The 27688-nt window shown below is 37.8% G+C and overlaps 1 protein-coding gene across 1 annotated transcript in view; it reads left to right on the plus strand.

Annotated features, from left to right (window-relative positions):
- Positions 1-27688, plus strand: part of PDE1C (phosphodiesterase 1C) — a 474248-nt gene that overhangs the window by 417515 nt on the left and 29045 nt on the right. The window contains 3 exon segments of the mRNA XM_014561810.2: positions 7634-7767; positions 7769-7865; positions 14071-14148. Of these exon segments, the coding sequence (XP_014417296.2) occupies positions 7634-7767; positions 7769-7865; positions 14071-14148 (309 nt within the window).

Below are 27688 nucleotides of genomic sequence, written 5' to 3' on the forward strand. Positions count from 1 at the left end.
AACTCAGGATACAGATTCAGATTGCTGAATGTTAGGATGGACCATCTTTTGATCTTCATTATATCTAACACTCAACACATGATAGAGTGAGGCTGACCGCCAAGCCTCCCAGCAGGATGGCCTTTGTGCTATATGCCCGAGCTCCTCTTCCTGAAATGAGGATGGGTCTTATTCTTTCTTGGTGCCTGCTAGGCCACCTTGTCGTTCTCTTTTCATGTCACATGGCACATTTATGAGGCCTTTATTCCTTCTTTTAACTAAGTAACACCTGGCCCGTAGCCACCTTGGCCATTACATTGGGGTAGAAGGTGCTGTAATCTCCTTTACACATTTTTATCTTCCTTTCCTGTTCTCATTTCCCTTTAGTTATTACTCAGGCTGACCTTCTGGGGATAAGCAGAAATTCACAGACAGAAAAGTCATGATTCTTGGTACTATAAACAAAAAAAGACTGAAATCTGTGTTTTTTTTGAAAGTTGAAATTCATTTGCTCATATGTGTATTTGTGTGCATAGAGCATGTACTGTGTGATCCGTGTGTCCCACATGCTCACACTGTCGTCTAGGTAGGAACACGTACCCGAGGTAAGTTTTACGAAGCTGAGATGCCTGATTCCAGAGGGAGACAGATGTGGATGGCTCTTGGAGCTCAGTGAGGAGGCTGATCCCAATGAGTTTTGGGGAGATGAGCCTTCAACAAGTCAGTTTTTGCTGACATCTACTAAGTCCCTACTGTATGCCAGTCTCCGTGCTCCATGCCAAGCGTACAGAGTTGAATAACAGACATCTTTGTCCTCAAAGTTTGCAGTCTCTGGGGGAGGAAGGACACAGTTTCTTTCAAAGTAAGAATAGGAGTTCAATAGGGGCCTTGAACTTGTCACCAGCACCTGCCGGCCCTGAGCCTCAGCCCCTCATAACAAGCAAGGAGAGTTGTATCCCCAGGCACAGCACTGCACACTTTTATCCACCCAGTATCTGCACAAGTGAGAAGAAGGGTGGGAGCAGCAGGTGCAGCACGTTCTGCAGTCTTCGTCCTTATACATCAAGAGGCTGCTTCTAGTGTGGGAGAGACAGGACCTCACTGTTGGAGTTTTTCAAAGGCCAACATTGTGACTTGTCCACAAAACCCAGTCCAAGTGGCTGCTCATGTTGAGTTGGGCAAAGGGTTTATATTTATGCACTTTTTAGAGGCGTAATTGGGCCCTTACCATTTCGGGACAGATGTTGCATCCTGCACTATGGAGGGAGGCAACATCTCTTCCATATTCTAAGTGCAGCCTCTCCTAGTCTGTCCGGATGCTTTAAACGTTTAAATCCTCCCTGTTGGCAGGCATTGCAAGCAGCAGTGGCAGCTACTGCATCATCTCAGAAGAAGCACTCTCTTATAATCAATTACACTCATCACACTTGAAAATCCAGCTCCTGACAACACACAATTTAAAGGGGTACTTCAAAATAATGTCTTTGCAGTTATCTGGCTTACTAAAATTAGCTTCTGAAACTGATCACCTAGGGGGAGCATTAGACAGTTTCTTTTCCAAGGGAAAACTGGCCCTTTAAAAAGGACAGAAAAATAAGCACTAATAAATTTTTAAATATGTGAGGTATGCTAACAGATAGAGACTTCAGCTAACTTGTCCATAACTCTGGTCCGGGTGTTTGGGGCACATTGTAGCTGGGACCTGAAGGATGCCTGGGGTTGAGCTCTGAAGGAGGTGTTGCATTTAGAAGTGGAGGAATAGGAAAAAGGGGTGGACAATGGCACGTACCCTGGGTTTTGTGTGTTTTATCAGGGGATTAGTTGGGGAAAGGGAGGATTGACTCCCTACTTGCCCTGTGCTCTTTGACAAATTCAGGTAAATTCTTTGAGAACATTCCCTTTGGGGGATGATAATACACATCACACAGTTGATGCAAAGGACAGAAATTATATATATAAAAGCACTGAGAGCAGAGCCTGCATATGGTTAATGCCTGATAAGGGGTAGCTGTTATTTTAAAAAATTGGCAAAGAAAGTTATAGGTTGGAATGCAAAGTTAAGAAGGTGGTGGTCAACTAATATTTTGTAACATTTTCAGTTCTCTCAGAAGTGATGTTGGCTGATTGACTGGTGTTAAGAAATTCAGTTTGCATCTGTTTTTCCTTTGGTGATTGGTTTGTACTAGACTATCCCAGGCTGTTTTGCTCATTATTCTTTTTTACCAGAAAACCCTAATTTCAAGAAAGGCTGCCCTGCATGGGGCACTTGAATATATGTTGTTATTAAATTGATCAGAAATGGAATTGGATCTAAAGTCTTGATTTTATTAACCAACCTGATTTACAGAGCTAGCTAGGCCAGGACACATGGTTGTTAGGAAAGATTAAATCAGTGTATTTTTTTACATCTCTTAGAGCTGAGAACCACTATTCCCAAACAAAGATGTGTAGGTTTAACAATTGCCAAGACTGATCAACTTTGATCAGTTTCTATTCAGTCTTTAATACTTTTTAAACATTTTTTTTCTGGTGTAAGTATGATACATGTTTAGGTTACAATCCTGAAATGTAAACAAAATATGTAAAGAAGAAAATAAAAATCACTCATAAATTCTCCAGCCAAATATAACTATCGTTGAAATTCTGATGTAATTCTTTTTTTTAACATTTTTTATTGATTTATAATCATTTTACAATGTTGTGTCAAATTCCAGTGTTCAGCACAATTTTTCAGTCATACATGGACATATACACACTCATTGTCACTGATGTAATTCTTTTAAATTTGATTTGCTATACATATTTCTAAGTAAAATTTTCCACTTAAATTGGGACCGTAATACTGTATTTTCCTTTTCTATTTCAATTTTGAAGATTTTATTCTGATATTGAATATTCTTAGAAAATGTGGTTTAAGTGGCTACATTGTATGTAATATCATCGTCAAACCCATCCTCTTACTGAGCATTTTAGTTTCCAGTTCTTCATTACTGTATATAACATTGTTAGGAACATATAAGTTCAGAAGTCTTTGAGCCTACCTCTAATTATTCATCTAGGGTAAATTTCTAGATGTGGAATTCTTCTGTCGAAATAGGTGAAAAATTATAAAGCTCTTGATGTATATTATCAAATTTCTTTCTGGAAAGTTTTTTTTTTTTTTTTAACCAATGTGCTCTCCCAGTAGAAGTATAGTGAGAGTGCCTGTTTCCCTATATTTTCCTCCTTCATTTTTTTATTAGGATGTTTATATTTTTATTACTGATTCATACAACTCTTTATGTATCAAGGATAGTAATTCTTCAGTTGACAAACTGTCTTTCAATTTCTGCCCTACCTCTGTCCAGTTTGTTTGTCATATACCTTTTAACTTTGTTTATGGTTTTTAATTACATCTTATTTTTATTTTACTAGAAAATAACTTTATATTTTCATTGAATTATGTCTCTATCAATATAAATATGAAATACTATATAATGATACTTCTTTGCAAATGCTGAGAAGTTTATTAATTTTCTTAAATTTCCTCCATTACTCAGTTTTTATTGAAATAATATAAGATTTTCAAACTAGGTGATTCTAAGTAAATTTTAAGTAAATTGCTATTTTATTATTAATTTATCCTTTAATATTATTTCAGTAATTGAATCAAGTTTTATATCTAGCTTAACAATTATTTTTAATTAACACTATGACCTACTAGTTTTATTGCACATTGTTAACATATTTTCCTCATTCAGAGTTTTTAATATTGATTGAATTTTTCTGTCAGTGGAAGCACTTTGGCTAAAATTTTTAGACAGGTCCAATGGGAATGTCTCCTGAGTCTTTAAATGTCTAAAAGTACCTTTCTGTTGTTGTATATAATCAAAAATTAACTATTCAAAATTTGTATAGTGTTTTGGTTTTTTTTTTTTTTTAAGTTAGTCAGTTTCTCTCCTTTTCTTTCTCTGTAGATAGTTTAAGTAGGTGTTTCAGAAAATATTAAGAGATAATTAGCCTAATACCATTTTAACCAAGAGCCTGTACTATCATTATTCAGAAAGACAAATGAAATGAAGAAATCAATATATTTCTCCAAGGCTGCACAGACATTCAGTGTGGGACAGAACCAGCTCTCAGGAGGAGGAGTGCAATTTATGGCTCATAAGGGCTCTGCTCTCCCTTAACCCTTTAGCTCCTTGCTTCTGACCACATTTTCATAATGAGTTGCATCGCCACAGATAGTCTGAAATGGAAATCAGAAGGAAATGGGATTGAACTACTGTGTTTGCTTTCTACTAGTCTAGCAGCCTAGAAGTGCCACTTACGTTAAATCTGAAACCTGAAGAGTTAATTCTTTGCATATATGTCATTTTTGGATCCTGTGATCATGTACAAATTAATTGTTCTTTCACCTACTTTGTCTCCTAGTAGGAAAGACTTTATGTATATTAATAACTTCACCCTGAAAATGTAAGAGAATCTGATTACAGATGTACCTCCTGTCAGTTTGTTTTCTTTTTTCTTATTTATGCATCTGCTTGCTTTGTCAACTTACTTTGAGTAGTAGCACTGGGTGCTGATGGCTGATCGCACTAATATCAGATATTTCAGAGATGTGAGGAAGAGATAGAAGTGGAGAAGTTGTAGAGCATTTCAGAGCCGTCCACTGGAACACAGTTGCTGCAAGGAAAGGAATCATATTGCATCTGATTATGATGTCATAAGAGCTACCATTCATTAATTTAAACATCAATTGCTTGCTGTCAGCTGTAGTTGAGCACAAATTTGTTTCTGAAATGTACCTCCCTTCCAGGGTTGTTTTTTTTTTCTTTTGCTAGATTTCCCATAGAAAATTGGTCTGACTCAGTTGTCAGATGAACTTTTCTTGCTCAGATAATGTTTTATACTCTTGACGCAAAGCAGAATTTAACACCTTCAGCTTTTATCGAAATTATTTTTAATGCAGGAATGTTTTTGAATGTTGACAGTTTGCCACAGATCCAGTGGGGATTCTGTGAGAGGATTATACGTTATTTTTCCTGATGCCTGAGTATGAATGAATTCTCTTCCCCTTTGCCCCAACGTTAGCTGTGTAGTAAGTACAGTCATCTTTTTACTTACCTACCTTAGTGGTTAAGGAAACTAACATTTGTTAAATGGCTAATTCTTTCAGGATGGGACTTTAGAGTGCATATACTTTCTGTATTTTATGCTAGTCTGGATTGCTAATGATGGGATATGTGCAAGTCAGGTTCATTGGCAGATAGGGTGAATCAGACCCATTATGTACATTTCATTTCGTCAATAAATAGTCCATGAGCATCTGCTAGCTGCCCAGTGCTGAACCACATACTGGGAATTCAGTGATGGAGATGGCATTTGACCTTTGTCCTCAGGGCACTACAGAAGGATCAAAGGAAGTCTGGATGAACATTCTAGGGGGCTTTCTGTGGTCCTGCAGCTACTGAGAATGTCTCCTATTTTTTTCTGCAGGGCATTCTCTTACTCTTTGATTGTACCTCGTAGACTTCAGAAGATATATTATACTATATATACACATAATTATGTGATTTTATAAAGAAATCTTTCTTTACCTTTTTATTGTAAATTATAAATACATCCTGTTGGAAAGTAGAATGTCATGAAATATTGAATGGCAAACATTTAAAATTTAAATCAGTACTTGTCAATCCTGATTGTGCATTGGAATCATCTGGAGAGCATTAAAAATATCCTGTTCTTGCCTTTCTCCCTCCAGAGTCTGATTTAATTTGTCTAGGGTGAGATCAGGACATTGGTTTGAATGGGTGGGTGGATGAATCAATGAAAGGATGAATGAAAACTTTGTAATATATTAAGGAGGACATCTGAGCCAGGCAAATGTAAGGGCAGAAAAAGTAAAATGAAGCCAGGGATCATAGACATTCACAAAATACAATGCCATAAAGCCCCGTGAACATGTGAGTCTGGAACCAAATCTGGGCTTTGTGTTCTTTAGCAGCTGAAACAAAAGGGAACATGATCACATTCATAACTACTCTGGTGCCCATTAGATTAAAACCACACTTGTGGTCTATGAAAGCCAGATGTTTTCAGGACCAAGGCGAGCCAAGGCAAATAAAGAGGACCCCTGGTAATGAGGTGTGGGACATTTGTAACATATCCAGAGAAAAAATGCAATAATGCATTTCACAGTGGATGTTAATGGCACAGTCTGAAAGGCCTTTTGAGTGAATTGATGGCTAAACAGGTGAGTCCCTAGACCCTAAGGGAGGATTGGTCTCTGTTAGGTGCCTTCCATGTATGTTACTTCCTACAACCCAGTTCCACCTCTTTGCCTCTGAGGCTCTGCATGATCTCAGTCCTGCATATCTTTGGTCATTTGATCATATCATCTGTCACTAACCCCTTACTATATTCGCTTTAACCGTACTGGCTAACTCACTGTCCTTTGAGCATACCAAACTCATTCCAAACTTATGGCCTTACATTTTTTTATTTCCTCTGCCTGGAATCCTCTTTCTCTCGATTATTGCATGGTCAGCAATTTACCATTCAGGATTTGGTCAAACGTCACTTTCTGCCACTTCTTACCTAATGCCACCTCCTTCCCTTATGCTGATCATGTTCCATCATATTACTCTGCTATATTGTTTTGTAAAGCACTTTTCACCACCTAAAATTATCTCAGTGATTTGTTTGCTTAATTATGATCTTTTCTCTTCTAAAAGTCTTGCTTGCTGCTGTATTTCTAGTGCCTGAAATGGTGCTTGGCACTGTACCTGCTCAATAAATATTAGTTGAATGAATCAACTTTTTCACCACTACTAGACCGTATGCAATTATGCTGTTTTTGTTTAAACACAGAGCCAGACCCTTTCACAGTCAACCAAATTGGAAATAAGGTTGACATCCTCTCCTTAGCAAGTAAGACACAGACCAGGGTCCCTGGCCAAACTAAAGGCCGCCTCTCATCTCCTGGACGGTTTGAAGACCATATTTTTTTGTGAGGCTTCGTTACCCTCTTCCTGCTTTCAAATTCACAAATAGTGTCCTTGAAACTGTATTATTCTGGTGATGGCTGTTTTCCCTGTCTTTTTGTTTTGTAATCCATTACTTGTGTTTAAACTCCAGATCCTAAACAAATCTACATGAAACTTCAATTTTTACTGGAGCCATGGGAGAGTTCTGTAATGCCTATGAGCCTTGATTCCACATTTGTAAAACAGGGTTACAATAATAGTACTCCAATATGAGATTGAAAATGAGAAAGTAATCCTTGAAAAGCACTTAAGTATAATACCTGGTATAGAGGACACTCTCAAGGGAACTTGTTGGTCAAAATAATAATATTAATAATGCCAATTATAGTATTGATTAATTATTATTATCTATATTAATCCTTATTATTACTGTCTTCCTGCCCCTTCTTCTAACCCATTATTTTCTAAATATCATCATGAACTGATTTTATTGGTTTCCTGAGTATACATAACCAACTGACTTGAATTAACCAAAAAGATACCCCAAATAATCAGAAATACCTTAGGTCATTGTAGCATTTTAATTCCCAGTGCAAATTCTTGTTTTAGTTCAAAGAGGCAATTCTCCTAATGGCGTGACTTCTTTTTATCTTTTCTGCTCCTTTCCTGGCTTGCCCTGGGTGCAGAGGAGAAGGCCAAGAAGGAAGCAGAGGAAAAGGCTCGCCTGGCCGCGGAGGAGAAGCAAAAGGAGATGGAAGCCAAGAGGCAGGCTGAAGAAGGGGCATCTGGCAAGGCTGAGAAAAAGGCACCTGGAGAAGCTGAAGAATCAAGTCAATGGAACACGGACGAACAAGAGCGACAACCCTCATGGGAAAAATTCCAAAGCTGAGAAGTCGACAGGAGAAAAGCAACAGAATGGTGAGTAGAACTGTGCTGGTGAAAGGCTCTTTTTCAGGGTGTTAATGATGTGGTGAATGGAAGCTGGCAAAGAACAGCCCCTGTGTCGACATCTCAGAGCAGGGCTTCCCCGGCTGTCCAGCTGCTGCCGATCGCGCCTCACTGGGCTGTGGGTCCCATCAAAAGCAGCCAGAAGCTTACTTGGGCCCTTCTGTCCGGGGAGATTTATACCTTTTGGGCCCTTCCCAGCTGTTCTGGAGACTCTGGCCAGTGCCTGCCTACCCACCAGGGGAATTGCTGTTAGCAATTCCAGCAAATTCCCGAGTGCTTACTGCCAGAATGGATGGATGGAAAGGCAGTCTTCCATATGTACCATCCCCTTAGGAAGGACGGTAATCACATCTGCATAAGGTCTGTTTCCTAGTATGTGTCTATATATGTGTAGGTGAACAAGTGTATACGTTACGGGGACCAGTCGTCCCAGTTTGCCTGGGACTGAAGGGTTTCCTAGGATGCAGGGCTTTCTGTTTTAAAACCAGAAAAGCTCCAGGCAAACCAGGATGAGCTGGTCATCATCGTGTATGTACAGTTGATGATTTCTTATATTTAATGCAACAAATATTTATCGGTTGACAACTACGTGCCAAGCACTGTGCTTGGCACTGAGGAGTTAGAAATGGAAAGGCCACAAGAAGTCCACAGTCTCGTAGAGGATAAGGACATCCTCAGAATTAGTTCTGAGGCATTAACAGCAGCAGCATGGCAGATAAAATACCGAGGGCCATGTGAAGAAAAGAGACATCAGCTTTGCTGGGTCTGGGGATTGTGGGTTGGAGTAAATGTCAAAGAAAGCTTCAAGAAGAGGTCATGTCTGAACTGGGTTTTCAATGCTGAAATTGGCAGAGAGCCAGGGACTTCTGAGCCAGAAGAGAACGAGATGAGCTCAGGCACAGGGGCAGGGAATTGGTTACTTCGTTTAGGGCAGAGCAGGAAGTTCAGAGTCGCTGGAGCTTTCAAATGCCGGGTTGTGGCAAGGTAGTTTGGCACTTAAACAAACCTGGATTCAAGTCACAGCTGTGCCTCTCACTTCTTACCGGCTTTGGCCAGGTTATTTCATCTTTCACTGTCTTTGGAAAACGTATACAGTACTACCTGCTCACAGCATGGGCAACTGGTTTGCTTCCAGTGATAACAGTGACAGCAAAAACAACAACAATGAGACAATCCGCATTTACTGATTATGCACCAGATGGTGTTTTAAATTCTCTCTTTACATGTGGACCCTCTTACCTGCCTGGTAGGACCAGGTGATCTCATCTGACCCGTGGTCTAGCCTGTTGTGCTACACAGCCCAGGTAAACGAGAAACATGTAGAAAGTGCTTAGCATAACATTTCTCAATTATTTTTAAAATTAACATATATAACATGTAGAAAACAATGCTTTAATACCTGTGATAATGATAATAGCTCATATCATGTTCCAAGAACTTGGCCTAAATCCCTTCCGGTAAGCCCCATGACCACCCCAGGAGGCAGGGAAGGCCATCACCTGACCTGTCCAGCCCCTCAGCAGTGAGGCTCTGGAGACAGCTCGTAACTAGTTTGCTCTGTATTCGAGTGCATCATAGTCCAGAAAATATGTTCAGTTTAACAAGAATTTGTAATACACCTGTTGGAGTTTTAGAGGGCAGTGCAAAATACCTCCCACTTCCCCTCTGAGGTCTAAACCAACTGAGAGAGAGAGACACCAGAATCAGAAAGTTATCAGAATATTAGCTCCACTGCAAATGGAGCTGAGCTGGAAAACATAGACTTGGTCTGCTGAGCACCTGGGCTTCTGCACACATCTGCCCTGGACTGAGCTTAGCCACCCAGACACCGGCAGAGCGGGTGGGCTCAGAACTCAGTCCCTCACCCCGACCCCACACCCGAGTGGGCTGCTTCTAAAGTAACAGAAAAGGTGTGTGTCTCGTGAAAAACACATCTCAAAGGGGTTGGAGGCTGGAGAAATGAGTGGCTGCGCTGAGCTGTGCATACTCAGTGCTTCCTTTTAGATGAGTCTCTTCTTCCCAAGGGAGAACTATGTATGGGCTGGTGAGAAAGGCAGGCAGGATGTGTTTCTTCTTGGCTTTTTTCTGTTAGTTTTCTGTTTGGAAAGTGGGTTAAAAATGTCTTTTCCTTAATAGAAAATAATCACTTATCATATCACTAACATTTATTGAATGCTTAATATGTGCCAGACATTGTATGTGGGATTTTACCTACATTAAATCAGTTAAAAATCCTAACAACTGTATGAGGTTGAGACACTCATTTCCATTTTGCAGATGAGGAAACTGAGACTCAAAGAGATTGATTTCATTTGCTTAAAGTCAAACAACCAATGAATAGAGGTTTCAGGTCAAATTCAGGAATACGTGGGACCAAATTCTCTATTACATAGCCAGCACTGTCCCTATTTGCAAGGTTCAGTGCCATGGGGAGAGTAGGAAATTGAAGAAATATTGAAACTCAGCTACTGTCCACAAGAAGCTTATCTGTTTATTCCAGAGGTTGGCACACTTTTTCTATAAAGGACCAGACAGTAAATATTTTAGGCTTTGTGGTCATACAGTCTCTGTTGCAACTACTTAACACTCCCTTATCAGCACGTAAACAGCCACTGATAACATGTAAGCAAAGGATCATGGCTGTGTTGCAATATAACTTTATTTATGAAAATTCCAATTTTCACATGTCATTAAATATCCTTGTTTTCCAATCATTTAATAATATAAAAACTGTTCTTAGTTTGTGGGCCACATACGACCAGGCATTGAGGCCAGGTTTGGCTCATGGGCCATAGTTTGCCAACCCCTGGTCTGGTCAGGGAGAGAAACCAATGAATACAAACATGCCAGTCACAAAGAAGTTTATACATTCTATGAGATGGGTATAAACAAACAGCCAGAGAGGACAGAGATGGCAATAATTTATTTTGAAGATGATTAGGGGGAGAGCCTGAAAGAAACAAGCAGGAGCCTGAGTCTTCAGTGAGGCTGGGTTTATTTCACAACTTGTTCGTTTCCCAGCGTAAGCAATGGTCTACCATTTCCCTTAAAAATTAAGTATTAAATGAGAGGTAGGAAAAGAAATCAATTTTGAGCAATAGTAAGAAAAGCTAATGGTGGTTCGGGACTGTGTTACAGGAGCCTAATTAAAATGATTTATAACTACACAGAAAGGCTCTTTTGTTTCCCCCTGTTTATTGAATAACAGCTCACATCAGCTGTCCATATTCAACCCATGGGAAATTACCTAATGGATTCTGTTCAAGGAACATCATCAAACAAACATGTGTCACTTTCCCAGCACCCTTCATTGTGGCTGCCCAAGATACCTCCAGGATAGAGCTGGAGGACATTGGTTAAGTGGAGTTCGAGAGGTTTAATACCTATAATAATGGTAATAGCTGATAGCAGTTCCCGAGTGCTTCCTGCCAGAATGGATGGATGGAAAGGCAGTCTTCCATATGTACCATCCCCTTAGGAGGGCCGGTAATCTCATCTGGTCCCCTGTCAGCAATTATGGGAACCTCTAAGCTTTGATCTCCATCAAGGCGCTTTCTCTCTCAGCCTCTCCAGCCCTGACCCTGAAGGCAGGCTGCCATGGGCTGCTGACAAATCAGACCACTCCTGCTCTGCTGGCTTCTGGAAGACATCCTGGCCTTGCTGCAGCTGTGGGTAAAGCTCCAGTCCAAGCTTAAACTATTGTACATTAGAGGTGTGAAGGCTCATTTAGGAAAGAAAGTTCATTTTTCTTCAGGAAATTAGTTTGACTAAAGGGCTCAAGATCAACCTTGGGTCCATTTCTAGCATCCTTAAAACAGGGAAAGACCAGTGTTTGGACTGCTCCATGGGGTCTCCAAAGGACTCCATCTGTTTTGGCCGTTGGTGGTGGTAACGTGTGATGACCATGTGCTTCACTTAGACTCCTCCTGCTTGCGCCCTGGCCAGAGCTGACTCCCCTTCCCTCAGTCCCTCCAGTCAGTTTACAGCCATTTCAGAATTAAGAATTAGAAGAAACTTGGAGACTTTACTACTCCTAACTTAGCTTAGAATTTGTCAAATTCCATTAAAACTACTTATTTTGTAGAATATATTGCAACCCAAAATGGTCTTGAATTTATTCTTCGATAACCATTTTTTAAAAAATAAATCTGTAGGCCAAAGGCATTTAAAAATGGCAACAGTAATTGGAAGCCTGAAATCTAAAACTCAAACTTCACAAGGAAGTTGCAAAATACAGTCATTGAGAGTTTAGTCTCTGGAATCAGACCCACCTGTGTATGTTGTGGTACATTACTGTATCTGTGCTTTAGGTTCCATAGCTGTAAAATGGAAATGATGATATGAGTTTTACATCAATTCTCCATATGTCTATTTTAATATTTAAGCAAAATCGCTTTGTAGAAAGATCAGTTGGTCATTTTTCAAAAACTGTCAGATCAATGGCTTGAACCAGATCTAAAGTAGACAACAAGAGCAGTTTTGCTGCCAGAGGGAGACACTCTTGCAAAGTTTGGGGCAGAAATGGGGTCTGGGAGTGTGTGAAACACAGGCAGGCTAGTGATCCACTGCGCCCAACACAGCTGCACTCAGCACTCAGCAGAGTGTCTGCAGGGAAGTTGAGGAAATAACTCCACCTTGGAAAACATCTTCAATCATTTGATGACTTTTTTATTCAGCAGATCGATCACTTAGTGAGTTAATCTTTGATGAATTTGTCCACTTTCAATAATCGTATCCCCATAAAGAGGTTGCTATAAGAATTTAATGACACAACATTGTAAAGTGATTATAAATCAATAAAAAATGTTAAAAAAAAAGAATTTAATGAAGTGATGCATGCAAAGCATTTAGCACAGTGGCTGGCACAAAGAAAGCAGAAAGGATAAATGTACCCCTCCCACGTTGGGCCCAGACCCCTCCTTCCTGGTTGCAATTATTATTAGGGTCTTTTTGCTTAAAAATAAGTACAAGTGATCCAGTAGTAATCTATTCTTGGTTTTATGCAAGCTAAAAAGAAAGCTGCCGTCAATAAGATTGGTAAGAAAAATATCCAAAACTTGAGAATGAAACTGGGAGTGGGGGTGCCATATCCTTTCAGTGTCACACTGGTATCTCGTTGAACAGACCTGGATTAATTTCACTATCCTAGGCAGGAGTCAGCAAACTTTTTTCTGTGTAGGCCCAGATAGTTAAGATTCCTGGCTTTGTGTGTCTCTGTTCAACCGTATCACTGCAGCAGGAAAGCGGTCCCAGGCAACATGTAAATAGATGGGTGTGGCTACGATCCAATAAAACTTTATTTCCGAAAACAATAACAGGCCATACTAGCCCATAATTTCCTGACTTTCTACTTTAGAAGCGCATGACTGTGTTTAACTTTGTACTGTGAAGCTATGTGCTAACCCGTAGGTTTTTGACTGCTAGAGGAGAGAACCCCCACCGTGGTTTTATTGCCCCATAGGATGTAACCAGTTTTGTCTCTAACCTAGCAATCTTGTCTTAACATATTTCTAAAATACTTGGAAAAACGCATATCCCTAAATGCTCTTGGAACCATTCTTACTATCTTTCTGGTTCCCTCATAAACGAATTAAGTAAAATTTTGACACATGTTGATTCCACATTTGTGTGCATAGTGTTTTTTAACTTTTACATATTACAGTTTGACAAGCTCATTATTTAAAGCACCACTTACTGCTCTGGTCTAGATCAGCAGTGGTCACTGAGAAATGTGCCACATATCACGTTCAGCACTTTAAACGCATTTATCCTTACATTGTGCCTAAGGAGCAGGCATTCTTATCCCCATTTTGCAGATAAGGAAAAGCACACAGAAGTTAAATAGTGGTTATTAATGGACATAATTTATGTTAATCCAGGTTTTTCCTTACTCCACAGCCTAACAATAAAGCTAAACTGCCTTCTTTAGAAAATAAACACCACTGACTTGAGTACAATCTGGTTTAACATGAACTTTCAGTCTTAATTTCCAGATCATAATCCAGTTTCCAGGACCTAATCCAACTTCCTGATATTTACACTTAGACGTGTAACCCTTCATGACTAAAATTATGCTGTACTTTTCTTCTTTTTTTTACCTTGACAGGTTTAAAGCTATTTATAACTTCCCCCTTAGCTTTAGACATACACTGTTTGTCATGTTTATTATTTTCAGGTGACTTGAAAGATGGTAAAAACAAGACAGACAAGAAGGATCAATCCAATGTCGGAAATGACTCAAAGAAAACAGATGGTAAGAGCATAATTCCCATTATATGTTTTCATAAAATGTGCAATTTAATGCAAGCCCGTTAGAATTACACCTAAAATTGAAATTGTGGTTGTTCATATATTCATATGTTACACCCTGAAAAACCATTCACTACATTTAAAGAGGACTGTTATCCCTTTTCCAATAATTGACAAATTATTGTTGTATCTCTTCCCTTCCACCACACTCTCTCCATCACAAATGCATCTATACTCTTTCTTTTCCCACCTGCCATTTTTCATTTTAAACTTTATGATAAGTTGATTCTGGGCTTGCCGATTATAATGGGATGGAGTATAAGTCTTTGTGAATCATGCAACATAAATGGGAAATGTTCCATGTGTTCAGTTTTCACATTTTAACTTTAATGAGTTATTCCTTTTGGTAAAAACAAAACCAGAAATCTGTTCAGTGTTATCACTATGTTGGGAGGCCCACATACTGGACAGCACATATAGCTGTAGAATATAGTCTGGTCAGTAAGAGTACGTCTTAAAGGCAAGCTTTGAATGACAATCCCAGATCGATTAGAATGGACCTACATTGTAATGGGACTCACGGGCACTAGTTTTACTTGTCATAAATAGCATTCCATTCTTTCTAAAATCTGAAATGTCAAATTGTATTACCCTTCAAACTTTGGACCATGAGAGAACTACTCTCGCCTTTTATATAATCCTCCTGTTTCAGTTATTACATGGGCTCATTCCTAGTTATTCCCGCACACATGTGCATGATATTAAACAGAAGATGAAAGTTGCTAGGGAGTGGCGTTTGTTAGGGTCCCAGCCTCTTTGAGTCATACCTCCCTGGAGACATGATGTTGGATGCTAAGCCGTTCTTTGAATAGTTTGGTCATAAAGCCATTGAAGAACAAATGCTGGGTAATCAGGTTGAGGAGTCAGAAGAAATTTGAATCCAACTCACACATCTGTTAAAAAGAAAGAATCTCCTTTAGCTTTCATCTCTAAGCATTGTCATACGCTCTCTTTACTCATATGCATGAAATCAGCCCTTTCCTTGAAGGTCAAATAATTCACTTCAGATGTCTTATCGCATAATATCTGGGGAACACACATGTCCAATTTTTTACCTAATTATTTACGCACACGGAAACCACTTGCCTAATATGTATGTTCCTTGAATGATTATGACTAAGACGTGAATTACATGGAGATAAAATAGAATTCAGAATGACGTCTTTTAGCCAGACTCTGTTATTGGGTAAGGTTTGTTCAAGTACCAGAAGCTCTTTGCCAGATATCATTAGACCCAAGTCAAGGTAACACAAGGCAGAATATGTACAGTAGAGGAAAATGGTGTTAATTATAAACATGGACCCTGACACATGACCCATCCTGCATCCAGTGACTGGCCCGTTGGATTCCTATAGCCTAAAAGCCTGCAGTAAACCAATTTCCAAATCTTTAACATGGGAACTTGAATCTTAGTACATTTTTGTATGGTGCTACAAATATCTGTTATAATGTATTCACGTGAACATTGTGGATTAAATTTTATTACTTTCATTAAGCCCCTTTATTTTGCTCATGTCCTTTTTAACTGAATTATCGCCAAGTAGTTTAAATAATTAAACTGTTTTTAGAGGAGGATAGTGATGAAATAGATATTATGTTCTATTATACAAATAAGTATAAAGCTGATTATTTAATGAACAGATTCTTGATCCCGTAGAGCAGTGAACAGGAGGCAGTAAATAAGGAAGAGACCTTTTCTGATGTCTATCCTTTTTCTCTCCATAACGCCAACCTTTCACTGCTTCAAATGGGATCTGATATATCCATATACTTGCAAGTTTGGGCATGAACAACTTTGTATTTTAATTTCATCAATGGACTAACATGACACTGGTCATTATCACTGCTTTGATATCATCAGGACTTAGGTCACTGGGCTTTAGTTACTTGTGCTGTCTTGGCCCAAAATCTTTAGCAGGACTGAAGTTAATTTTTGGTGATGTGAAGTAGAAAAGAGTTTGATCAGTCACACATGCCTCTTCGCCTTCGGTCATTAAAACTCTCAACTTTAGAAGATTTTAAAAAAGATATATATATCAGTAGATACATTGATTTTTAGAAACTAGTAACAAATAGATACATTTTGAACATTTCTTTTTAATGGATCTTATTATATAATAACGATGACCAGAGGAAGTCAGTTTAACTATTTTTAATGCCCCTACCCTTAATCCAACCCCGGGAACCAGCTCTAATTTTTGAGAGGGAGTATGTAAGCACAATTCAGTGCCCAGTGGGATCAAACCCACTATGTTTTGAAGTTTCAACATTGTATGCATTCAGAAAGGAACCCAGCAGAAACTAGACCGCAGTTAGTTATTCACAAACTCCAGTGAGCTGAGGCACACACCGAGGTAAGGAGCTGGTGCTGAAAGGGTAAATTACATCCTGCCATAACAAACACATGGCAGTTGTACATTATCTCTGTCAGGCTACTGAAGAACTGTTTTGGGCCCTGCAGGACTAATTTTCTAACTGACTTCAAAGAATGAATGTCCTTTGAAAATACCTTGCTTACTCTTAGGGTGAAAAGTACTAACATAAAAAGATCCAGGCTTCTGAGCCAAGAGTCTCTCAGGGCCTAAACTTTAAACTGTCATTGGAAGACTTGTTGGGTACCACATGAATGAATTATTTTCAGTCATGTTTGTAGTAACATAGCTATAATTTTTATAGTTGCCCAGAGATATGATGTTGTCGTTAACTTTACTTGACTACATTAACAGAGATATAAGAGATAGCCTCTATTTGTGTCTCTCAAATGATTAATTATAATTAGGCTCTGCAGGGTTATTTACCAAGTCCCAGGGAGGGAGTTCAGCAGGAATTTTTCCTTCATTGAATGTTCTGGGAATTAGAATGTTTAAAGATGCTGGTTTGTGAAATTTTAAGCCAGCTGTGAAGAGTGGAAGGAGTAGACAAAAGACAATCCATGGGCATCTGCTTCTCCAAAGAGGACTATCAAGAATTAGATTTACTTTTCTGCCCGAAACAATTTTTTAAAAAGACAGCATATGTACAAGAACAATTTTTAAGAAATGAAGACATCAAGAAATATTGTACATCAAGAAATGAAGACATTTGTATCTAAGAGACAAGAAACAAATGAAGTGAGTCCTACAACTGCGTTGAGAGGGTTTCTAGGCAGACCTGATGGACTCCTTGAGTGAGGAGCTGGCTGAGGATCCAGGGAGACCAAGGCAGCTCTAATTAACAGGATAAAATATCAGAGAGGATAAAGCTGCAGAGGGATAAAACTCCAGAAATCTGAAGAGTATTCATCAGAGTACTGATTGCCCCATACAATGGGAAATGACCTGAGGCCAGGACAGAACCACTCAAGAGCTTCAGAGGGCACAGTCTTAATGTTTACATGTGACACTCACATGGAGCAGGAAGAGTGCCTATTCCCACTAGCCAGACTTGCATACCTCCTAATTTAAGGGAATTGGGTAGAATACTCATAATTGTCTTGCCTTACAGGGGAATAATTAGTTATAGGCTAAATGCTGCATTAATCTCACCTACATCTTAAAATCAAATATAAGAGGATCAAAATGTTTCCAAATAACTGTATCCCAGAATAAAGAATAAATACACACACACACACACACACACACACACACACAAGTATACAGTACCCAACAAGCTAAAATTCATAATATCTAACATCCAAAAATTACTGGGCATGTAAAGAAGCAAGAAAATACTACCCATAATAAGGGGGGGGGGGGACTGAAACCAACCCAGAACTGAAACAGATGTTAGAATTAGCAGATAAAAACATTAAAGTAGTTCTTACACTTGTTGCCCAGATATTTGAAAGTTAAGTAGAGACATGAAAGATATAAAAAGGATAAAATCAAACATCTAGACATGAAAACTACAATGCCTGATAGGAAAAATGTACTGGATAGTATTAACTAAATAACATTGGATGGGATTAATGATAAATACACTGGATGTGATTAGACATTGTAGAAGAAAAGAACAGTAAGAATTAGCAACAGAAGCTCTCTGAAATGAGAAACACACACACAAAAAGGAAATTGTAAAGAGCATCAGTGAGTTGTTAAGACAACTTCAAGCAGCCTAATATATATGTCATTGGAGTTCCTAAAGAAGAGAGAGAGGAGGAAAGAATATTTGATGAAGTAATGGCTAAAATTTTGCCAAATGATGAAAACTGTAAATCTGTAGATTTAAGAAACTCAATAAAACACAAGCATAAAGAATATGAAGAAAATTACCCCAAAACATATCATAATCAAATTACTCTAAACCAGTAATGAACAGAAAAATTTAAAAACAGCTGGAGAAAAAAGACACATATATACAGTTAAACAAAGATAAGGATGAATGATAGATTTCTCATCAGAAACAATGCAAGTGAGAAGACAGTGGAGCAACATCTTTGAAGTGCTGATGAAAAAGATTCAACCAGAATTCTATACTCAGCAAAAGTATTTTTCAGATATAAAAACTGAAAGAATTCACTTCTAGTTGGCCTACACTGCAAGAAATGTTAAAGGCAGGATAGTTAGGCCGACTGGAAATGTGGATCCACACGAAGCTATGAAGAGCACTAAAAATGGTAACAAGATGGAATAAATATACAATATTTTTTTCATTATTTAAATATCTTAAAGATAATTGACTATTTGAATAAGATAATATTGTTGAATATTATAGCATTTATAAAGCTAAAATGTATGACAGCAATAGCATAAAAGCCAGGTGGGGAGAAATGTAATATGCTGTTGTAAAGTTCTAATATTATACATGAAGTGGTAGAACATCATTTGAAGGTAGATTGAGATCAACTAAGAGGATATACAGTAAACTCTAAAGCAATTACTAAAATAGCAAAATAATGACATATAACGAATAAGCCAAAAAAGATAAAATGGAATCATAAAAATAGTCAAAGAAGGGTAGAAAAAGATTAAGGAACAAAGAACAGATAAGACAAGTAGGAGACAAGTAGTAAGAATGTAGACTTACAACTAAGTCTATCAGTTATCACATAAAGTGTAAATGGCCTAAACAGCCCAACTAAAAGGCAGAGATTTTCAGACTGTAAGACCCTGTGTATTCTGTGTTTATGTAAAAAGACATAAGTACCCAAAGTAAAAGGATGGATATGGTATACCAAGCTAACAGTAATTGAAAGAAAGTAGATTTCATAGAAGAGACACTATCACCAGAGAAAAGAAGTTCAGCGCATGATAAAGTCCATTTATCAAAAAGGTATAATAATCCTCTACATTTATGCACCAAAATGCATGAAATGAAGCGTAAGAAGCTTTTAATTCACAATTTTATTTGGAAATGTTAACATCCCTCTCTCAGTCATTGATAGACGAAGTAGAAGTAAAATCAGCCAGGAGAAGAGGACTTGAACAACACTATCAATCAACTTGATGTAACTGGCATCCTTCGAACACCCGCAGTATGAGAACACACATTATTTTCAAGTGCACACAGGACATTTATAAATATGGGTCAGATTTTGGGATATAAAACAAGTCCCAATAAGTTAAAATAAGTCATAAAAAGAATATTCACAGGTTACAACAGAATTAAATTGGCTTAGAATCTTCATTTCATTTTATTTTTTAATAGCTATAGAATTTATAGTGATGTGATCTTTATCATTTTTTATACTGGTAATATGTGTTTTTTCTCTTTTTTTCCTGACCAGTTTGGTTAGAGGTTAACCAATTTTACTCATTATTGTCATTAATATTTTCCATTGTTTTTCTGTTTCCGTGTCATTAATTTCTGATCTGATCTTTATTGTTTACTTTCTTCTGCTTGCTTTTGGGTTTGGTTTGCCTTATTTTTCTAGTTTCTACAGGTGAAATTAATGTTATTGATTTGAGATTTTTTTTCTTTTCTAATATAGGCATTTAGTGCTGTGTATTTCCAAGCACTCATTTAGTAACATGCCACAAACTTTGATATGCTGCAGTTCTATTCACATTCAGTTCAAAATATTTTCTAATTTTTATTTTTGTTTCTACATTGATCTAAGGGTTATTTAGAAGTGTATTATTTAGTTTCCAAATATTTGAGAATTTTCCAGAGATCGTTGAAATTTAAGTTCTTTCTAAGTTGATCTATAGATTCTGTGCAATCCCACTTAAAATCCTAGCAGGGTTTTTTAGTAGAAATTGACAATTGATTTTAAAATTTTCATGGAAATGCAAAGCACTCAGAATAGACAAAGCAACTTGGGAAAAGAAGGAAAAAGTTGGAGGATTAAAGAGTTCTGATTTCAAGACTTACAAAGCTATAATAATCAAGGCGCTATAGTACTGGCATCAAGATAGACATATGGGTCAATGGAATAGAATAGAGAGTCCAGAAATAGATTCACATGTATGTGGACATCTTATTTTTGACAAAGAGCATGGAGAAAGGATAGTCATCAATAAGTGGTGATGGAACAACTGGATATCTACCTGCAAAATGAGGAATGTCTCTGTATACCTCATGTTATATACAAACAGTAACTTAAAATAGATTGCATGTAAATTTAAAATGTAAAACTATAAAATTTGTAGTTAAGAAAACTGGAAAAACTCTCATCTTGAGTTAGGCAAAGATTTGTTAGATATAATGTCTAAAGTACAAACCATAGAGTAACAGACGTATAGCTATACTTTTTCAAAATTAAAAACTTCTGCAAGTTCAAAAGCATCTTTAGGAGAATGAAAAGACAATCCACAGACTGAGGGAGAAATTTTGCAAACCATGTATCTGTTAAAGGACTTGTAACTATAATATATAAAGAAATCTCAATATTCAATAATAAGAAAACAAACAGCTCAATCAAAAGCATGCAAAAGATTTAAACCAACATTTCGCCAAGAAAGATACACAGAAAGCAAAAGCACATTAAAAGATCATTGACATCATTAGGGAAAATGAAAAGCCAAATTAAAATCCATAACAAGAGAAAATAAAACAAAGCTTATAGCTGGGGAGATGATTCTGCACTTGCATATTATATTCACCTAATAATTTCTTAGCTCTCTACTTTTCCTGTCAGGACACAGTTTGTCAGCTATTTCCTCAATGAGGAAGTGGTATCTCCTTCAGCCACTCTTTCTGAATATTTTTCAAGTTGTTCATGTTCCCTTTAGGACCTCAGTTCAGGAAAAATGGACAAGGCAGTGGAGCCAGTATTCTTGCTAGTTTGCATAGACTTAGGTTTGTGTCCAGAATTTGAGGAGCAACAAACACACTGGCACATTTACCTTTATTCGGGGGACATGTATTTTTGAGGCCATCATCAGTTTTTGAATCTACATAGACACCTAAATCCCAATATTCTCATCTCAGAGAATCATACTCACCTCATTCTTTCTTCCAAAGATGTCCCCCTATACTACCAGAGACACTGGCATTAGGCTGTCTTCAGACACCAGAATAATGAATTGCCCTATTTCAGATCCATCGAAACCTTGGCTCGTAGTTGCTGCCTCCTTTGATCACCTCATTGTTCTCACCTAGGCTATTTCGTCCTGCAGGGCTGCTTGTTATCACTTGTAGCCGATGCTGGCTGTGCACTGGTCCAGGCAGAGCCATAGGAACACTTGAATATATTTACTCATCTTCAGCACACTCGTATTGGAATCAACCCCATACGCCCGAGATGTGGGGACTTTACAGAACATTTTGTATTCGTTCAACATTTTCCCCAACTTTTGAAAGGTTGATTTGTTTCTGAGAAACTGTTGGTGTGATTTTAGTCAGAATTCTGATGGATTCACAAGTCTTAGAAGACAGTGGTCTTCAGTGGCCATCTTAGTTCAAACTTCTATCCAATTTATGTTTCATAAACTACACATAAGACAGTTTAGTAACAGAAGAGAGTATAAAATCTGGAGAATTATTGACATAGGTGCTTTGAAGTGAAATCTACTTTGTGGCTCTTTATTTTGTTTTGTGTGTACGGACTGTCTTGTTGGGAAACCAGCAATGCCTGCATCTGGGAGCATACAATGTATTTGAAACTATGAAGAGAAGCCAGCTGATTAGCGAGAAGGGCTCCACGCATTGTCAGACAAAGGAGTTCCACGTTGACAGTATATGAAGGGTGGATTATGCTGTAGAAGACTGGTTGACACTAAAATGGATACTTGTAACAAATGTGTGGTTTTGATTGCCAGTTTACTATGGACTATATCCTTCATGCACACTGGAATGCTCACATCTACTGGCCAGGCAGTGGTTTCTTTCTCCTGAAGGAAAACCTACTTTTCAAATCATATCCAGAAAGTTGCTTGGTAAGCTGAGAGTGTAGAGGGAGGGAGTTAGTCGATGAATTGTGACTTTAAGGTAGAATATCCCCAAACATCCGTCTCCAGCATTGGGATGGACCTGCCAAGATGAGTGAATAGGGACCATCTTGTGTACCTGAGATCCCGACAGTGCAAGAGGCACTCTTCCGTGGACCTCTGTTTTGGATCATACATTCTGTACCAGATATGTTGATATCTTGAAGTAGGTTCTCATTCTTGTTCATTTTCAGTCATCCTTGATTGCATGTCTGGACTTTAATCTTGGCAAGGATTCTTTGTTTTTAAGGCAGACGTCCTCATATTTTTATTTTCTCATTTTCTTTGCCTAACATATTAGCCTAACATATTATCATAAGCTCTACATACCCCGAAAAGTATGCCCAGAGCATGAACTGAGGTGGGTCAAATAGGCCAAAGATGCTGAACGGTTCTGGGAACACTAGCAGGTACCCTGTCCTTTTCTCTCCCACTCAAGACAGTGCTACTGTAACAATAACCCTGATCCTTTCTACTTTATTTTAAAAACTAAACCAGTAAAGGTACAGTGCTTAAGTGTTTTTAGCAATGAATGGTTTACAACACATTTCACTGTTCAATATGCCACTGCCTCAAGCATTATGTCAACATTGCTGCTTGAGGTAGTTTCTACAAATAGTTAATCCTAGCTTTTTTTTTTTTCCTCTCAGAGCATAACATTATTTCTTAGTTCTGGGAAGATATCTCACTGTAGCCTTCTATGTATTGACAAAAGTAACCCTGTTTTTTAATGAAGGAATTGACTTCAGCATGAGAATCTAGCATCCTTTTGGATTTTTTTTCCATGAGTGTACAGGGACTAAACATCTGGAGTGCCCTGGATCCCAATTAAAATAAGTCATCATAACAACACATGTTCTGATTAATATCCCATTTCCCTTAGCCATTTGTCTATGAAAACTCCTGTGACCCAGTTACTTAACATATTTATATGTATTAACACATGGAACAGCAAAAGTAAGTAAATGCTGTGGTTTAGCAAGAAAACGCTTGAATTACTTGTTTTTCAAAACATTTTATACCTTATTTTCTCAAGTAGCATGATAACCTAAGTGTCTAAACCCTCCATTGCAATGTCCCTGTCAAAGGAAAACAACAAAAAGTTGATAAGTGGACGAGAGAATTGCAATCTTATGTTTAGATGCCTGTTATTCTTATGCATCTAGATAGGTTCCCCTCATTAGATTCTAAAAGGTTCTGTTGCTTAAAATGTTTGGTTGATATACTTCATTCCATTTCTAATTAATTGTGGAAGCCATGCTGTAGGTTGAGCCAACAATAAGAGTTGTTGTGAATGCAACGATGCTGAAACCCAGCCTAATTGGTTTTTTGGATGGATTTGGGGAGAAACTGTTAACCAATCCATGATGTGTGGGTTGAAAGTGGTCAAATGAGGTGAACTCAAAAATCTCCTTATGCCTCTTACTACAGACATACTCTTGAGAGCATGGAAGTACAAAACCCGTGACATCCACATAGTTCTAGCATCGATGAGTCACAGTGACTCAGAACAGTTAGCTCTTTTGGTTACAAGCATTCATTTCAAGCCAGTGCTTTTTTTTTTTTATGTATATAGTTTTAGGTTTGGTGAATATCCTTGTGCTTTTCAAGAAGGGTATATAATAGATATCCTCATGGTGGATTATAAAGGAACAAGGTGATACAGCATACTGTTGTCCTCCTATAGGATTTGGGTTGTTGAAATCCACATTTGCAGTATCCAAACAGCAACTGAAATTGTGTGTGTGTATACATGTATATGTATAGTGTGTACGTGTGTATTGTGTGTGTGGATATGAATGTGTGTGTGTCTATATATATATATATATATGTATGTATATATATATATATATAACAATGTAAGATTAGTGGGTTTAAAATAACTGCATTGTATTATACCAGAGAAAACTTCTAAAGTCAACTCATGCTTTTCACATAGCCGTTTAGATCCCAGTCTCTTACCAAATAACTACATAGTAGAAATGTCACATAAAAGTATATTATGTACTCTTTGTTAATGAGAAAATTAATCTTTTTAAGCAACTATTCCCTTGCAATTATTGGTATATAAGCTTTCATTGTTTCACTTTATCTTCTAGACATTTCGTTACACTCTTAATGTACCCATGTATTTTTAAAGGAACCCAATTTGACAGAGGATTACAATTTTGGAACTACTGGGGAAATGTGATTTTTCTTTTTTTTCCCCCCTTCATACTGATGTTCAGGATTCAAAATAACTTCTTAGTATTCATGAAATAAATATTTATCTGTTTTCTCCCTAGAAAAATTGTATTTTGTTATATTCTTTGCAAGTGATTGGAGAAACACACGTAACAATACATTTGTCAAAAGAAACTCTATTAACGTTATAAAAAAAATTCTTTGAAATAACAGCTGCTGCTGAAATATGTACCAAAACCAGGAGCTAGCGATGCCTCTATTGTTAACGCCATTTCTTTTCTGGACACCCACAAGCTAGAGAGCTGTTAAAAATGCAGTATCAAACAAGTATCGAAGCTCCCTCTTTGTGTTTATTCTTAGCATTCTCCACCAAAGGGCAGCCGGCTCTCCAAGTGATGATATCTGTATTTCATAAGTATTAGCCCTCTACAATATATGCTATTTTTATTCTATTCCCTGGAGCCACAGTGAAAACATGAGAAAAAATGTTTGGTTTTTTCCTTTCATTCATTTTGAATCTTTTATTGTTTTTCCTGAACTAGTAAAAGGGAGAAAACCGTGAAGAGCAGTCAGAATGTTTCAGATCTAAAATATCCCAGCCTCACTTGACTTTTTCTGAAGGCCTTCCATAGGCTCTGTGGTCTCTGGCTTCTTGTTGGCTTCAAAAACAGCAGATTCAAAGACTGATCAGAAACAAAACTCTACTGTGGAGACAACTCTACCCTCACCTGAACTGAAGGAGTGGTATGAGGGGCTGTGGCCTGACTTTTATTTACCTCTTAAGAGTGGGTCAGGTCCTGGGGAACTTGGAGAATTCAGTGTTTTGTTTCCTTCGGTGTTAACGTACTAGGTTCTTAACACAGAGCGGAATGGCAGTACAATACCTTGGGCAGTGTGGGGCAGAAGAACAGAGACAGTTATTCACATATTTTAAGTTTGGAAAGAAAGACCATGCTATATTAGGGAAGAGAGAATACAGCAAAGTTAAAGAATAAAAGCTTAACACTATCATTATTCCCAGTGATAACACAGATGCCAAGGATCAAAAGAAAAGACAAAGAAAGATCACAAGGGTTTTACCAAAGAACTACTATCCTTTGTACTGTTTTTATTCTGTATATTTGGATCAAATGGGTAAATTTCAGGAGATGATAGGATGAGCAGGGTTTCAGGAAGTTATGTTCCCATAAATTTTCTCTATCATCTATCTTATCTGTTCTATCCATGTATTATCCATCCATCCATCCATCCATCCATCTTGTCCATCTGTCCATCTTAGCAGGGCTATAGCATTGGTATTATATGCAGTAAAATTAATTTAGAATAATCCTAGTATAATCATATCCTCTGTCATTTGGGGCAAGGAGGAAACATGCATACATGCTTTTGGATATTTGATGGTAACCATTTAAAATTGTTGTCTTGCACTTATGACCTAGAACAGTGAAAACAATGCCTGGATAAATCCCAACCACTATCCCTAAAATAATGTTTATTTGTTTGTTTTTAATATTTCCTCATTACTAAGAAACACAACCAAACCAGGACCCACAGAATCCTACCAGACATTTAAATTTCGGTTTGGTTTTACCATGCTTATTCTTCCCTAGGGTTTTTTTTTTTTTTTTTTTTTCCTATCTAGCCTTTACAATCCTTTCTGTTGCTTACAGTATCACTTTGTTGTTCCAGTGGACAGTTGACTCCATAGAGGGGCAGCTCTGGAAGGGTTTCTGGGACTTGAAAATCTGGTTTGAATCCCGGCTGTGTGCTCAGCCAAGTCAGCTTACTTTTGAGCTTGGGTGATAGTTGAATCAGGCTGTAAAAAAATCAAGCCCAGGAAAAATGGAAAAGAAATGTGTTTATAGATGTTTTTAATGCCCATCGCCAGATGCTTATGAGGCCTACCTCATAGATGTTCAGCTTGTGATCTAGGAATAAACATTATAATGGCTAAACTCATTTTCAGAGTCAAATCATGCTAACTTGAACTTTAAGCCTCTTCTTAAAACAATTATCTTTAGACCAAATGGTTTTCTGTAGCATCTCCTTTTACCTGCAGGAGTAGCATGGGAAGGGAGGAACACATTTACACATTGTTGTAAATCCCCATCTCCTATTTCTCTAAATGCAATTTCTGAAACATTCTTTGCTCTTAATTCCCTTAGAGTAAGCGTATTTTGTGAATTCATACACCATACACTTTAAGCTTCAGAACCCCCATTCCTGCCCCTCTAGGAATGTAGGAAGTCTTCGGTCAAGGGGTGGGTAAGAAGGTAGCACTTACTTCGATATTTTCTTGAGTTATCCCAAGTTGGGTTAAAATAGTTTCCATTTCAGTTCATCAGTCACTCTTAAAAAGGTAGGTGAGTTTAATTACTTTTTGTGGGCTCCAGAAAGCCAATATAGATTTACCTTCCATGGAATTCAAAGCAGCTCTAACAAAAATAGTCGTGTAAATCAGTTCCATACAGAGTGACTTCTCATAAATTATTTTCGGATCCTCATTTTCATGTACTTTGTCATCTTTCCTGATTTTAGTTTTAAATTGCTTATGCAATTTTAGTTTACATTGAAAACAAATACACGAAACCAAAACACAGCAAAGCAAGTCTAGGACATTTGAAGTTCAGGAAAGGACGTGTGGAGTGAGGAGATTTACAAACCATGTCAAAGCTGCCTGGAGAGCAGGTGCTCTCTCTCTAGGAGCTTAATCCCACAAAAAGCCATGCACAGGGGGTTATTTCTCCATATGGAGTGTAAATTTTTGACACATCATACTTTGCTATTGAATAAAATCAGTATACTTAGGGTTTTCTTTTTATTTCTCACTAGGAAAGTCAGGATTAGAAAAAAGAGTGGAGAGAGACTTCTTACTCATCATTACACCTTTATCTGTCCTAGCCACCCTGTGCTTATTCAATTCATTTCCTTTCAATTAAAAAATAATCATTT

This window comes from Camelus ferus, chromosome 7, assembly GCF_009834535.1.
Source record: "Camelus ferus isolate YT-003-E chromosome 7, BCGSAC_Cfer_1.0, whole genome shotgun sequence".
Classification (NCBI taxonomy): domain Eukaryota; kingdom Metazoa; phylum Chordata; class Mammalia; order Artiodactyla; family Camelidae; genus Camelus; species Camelus ferus.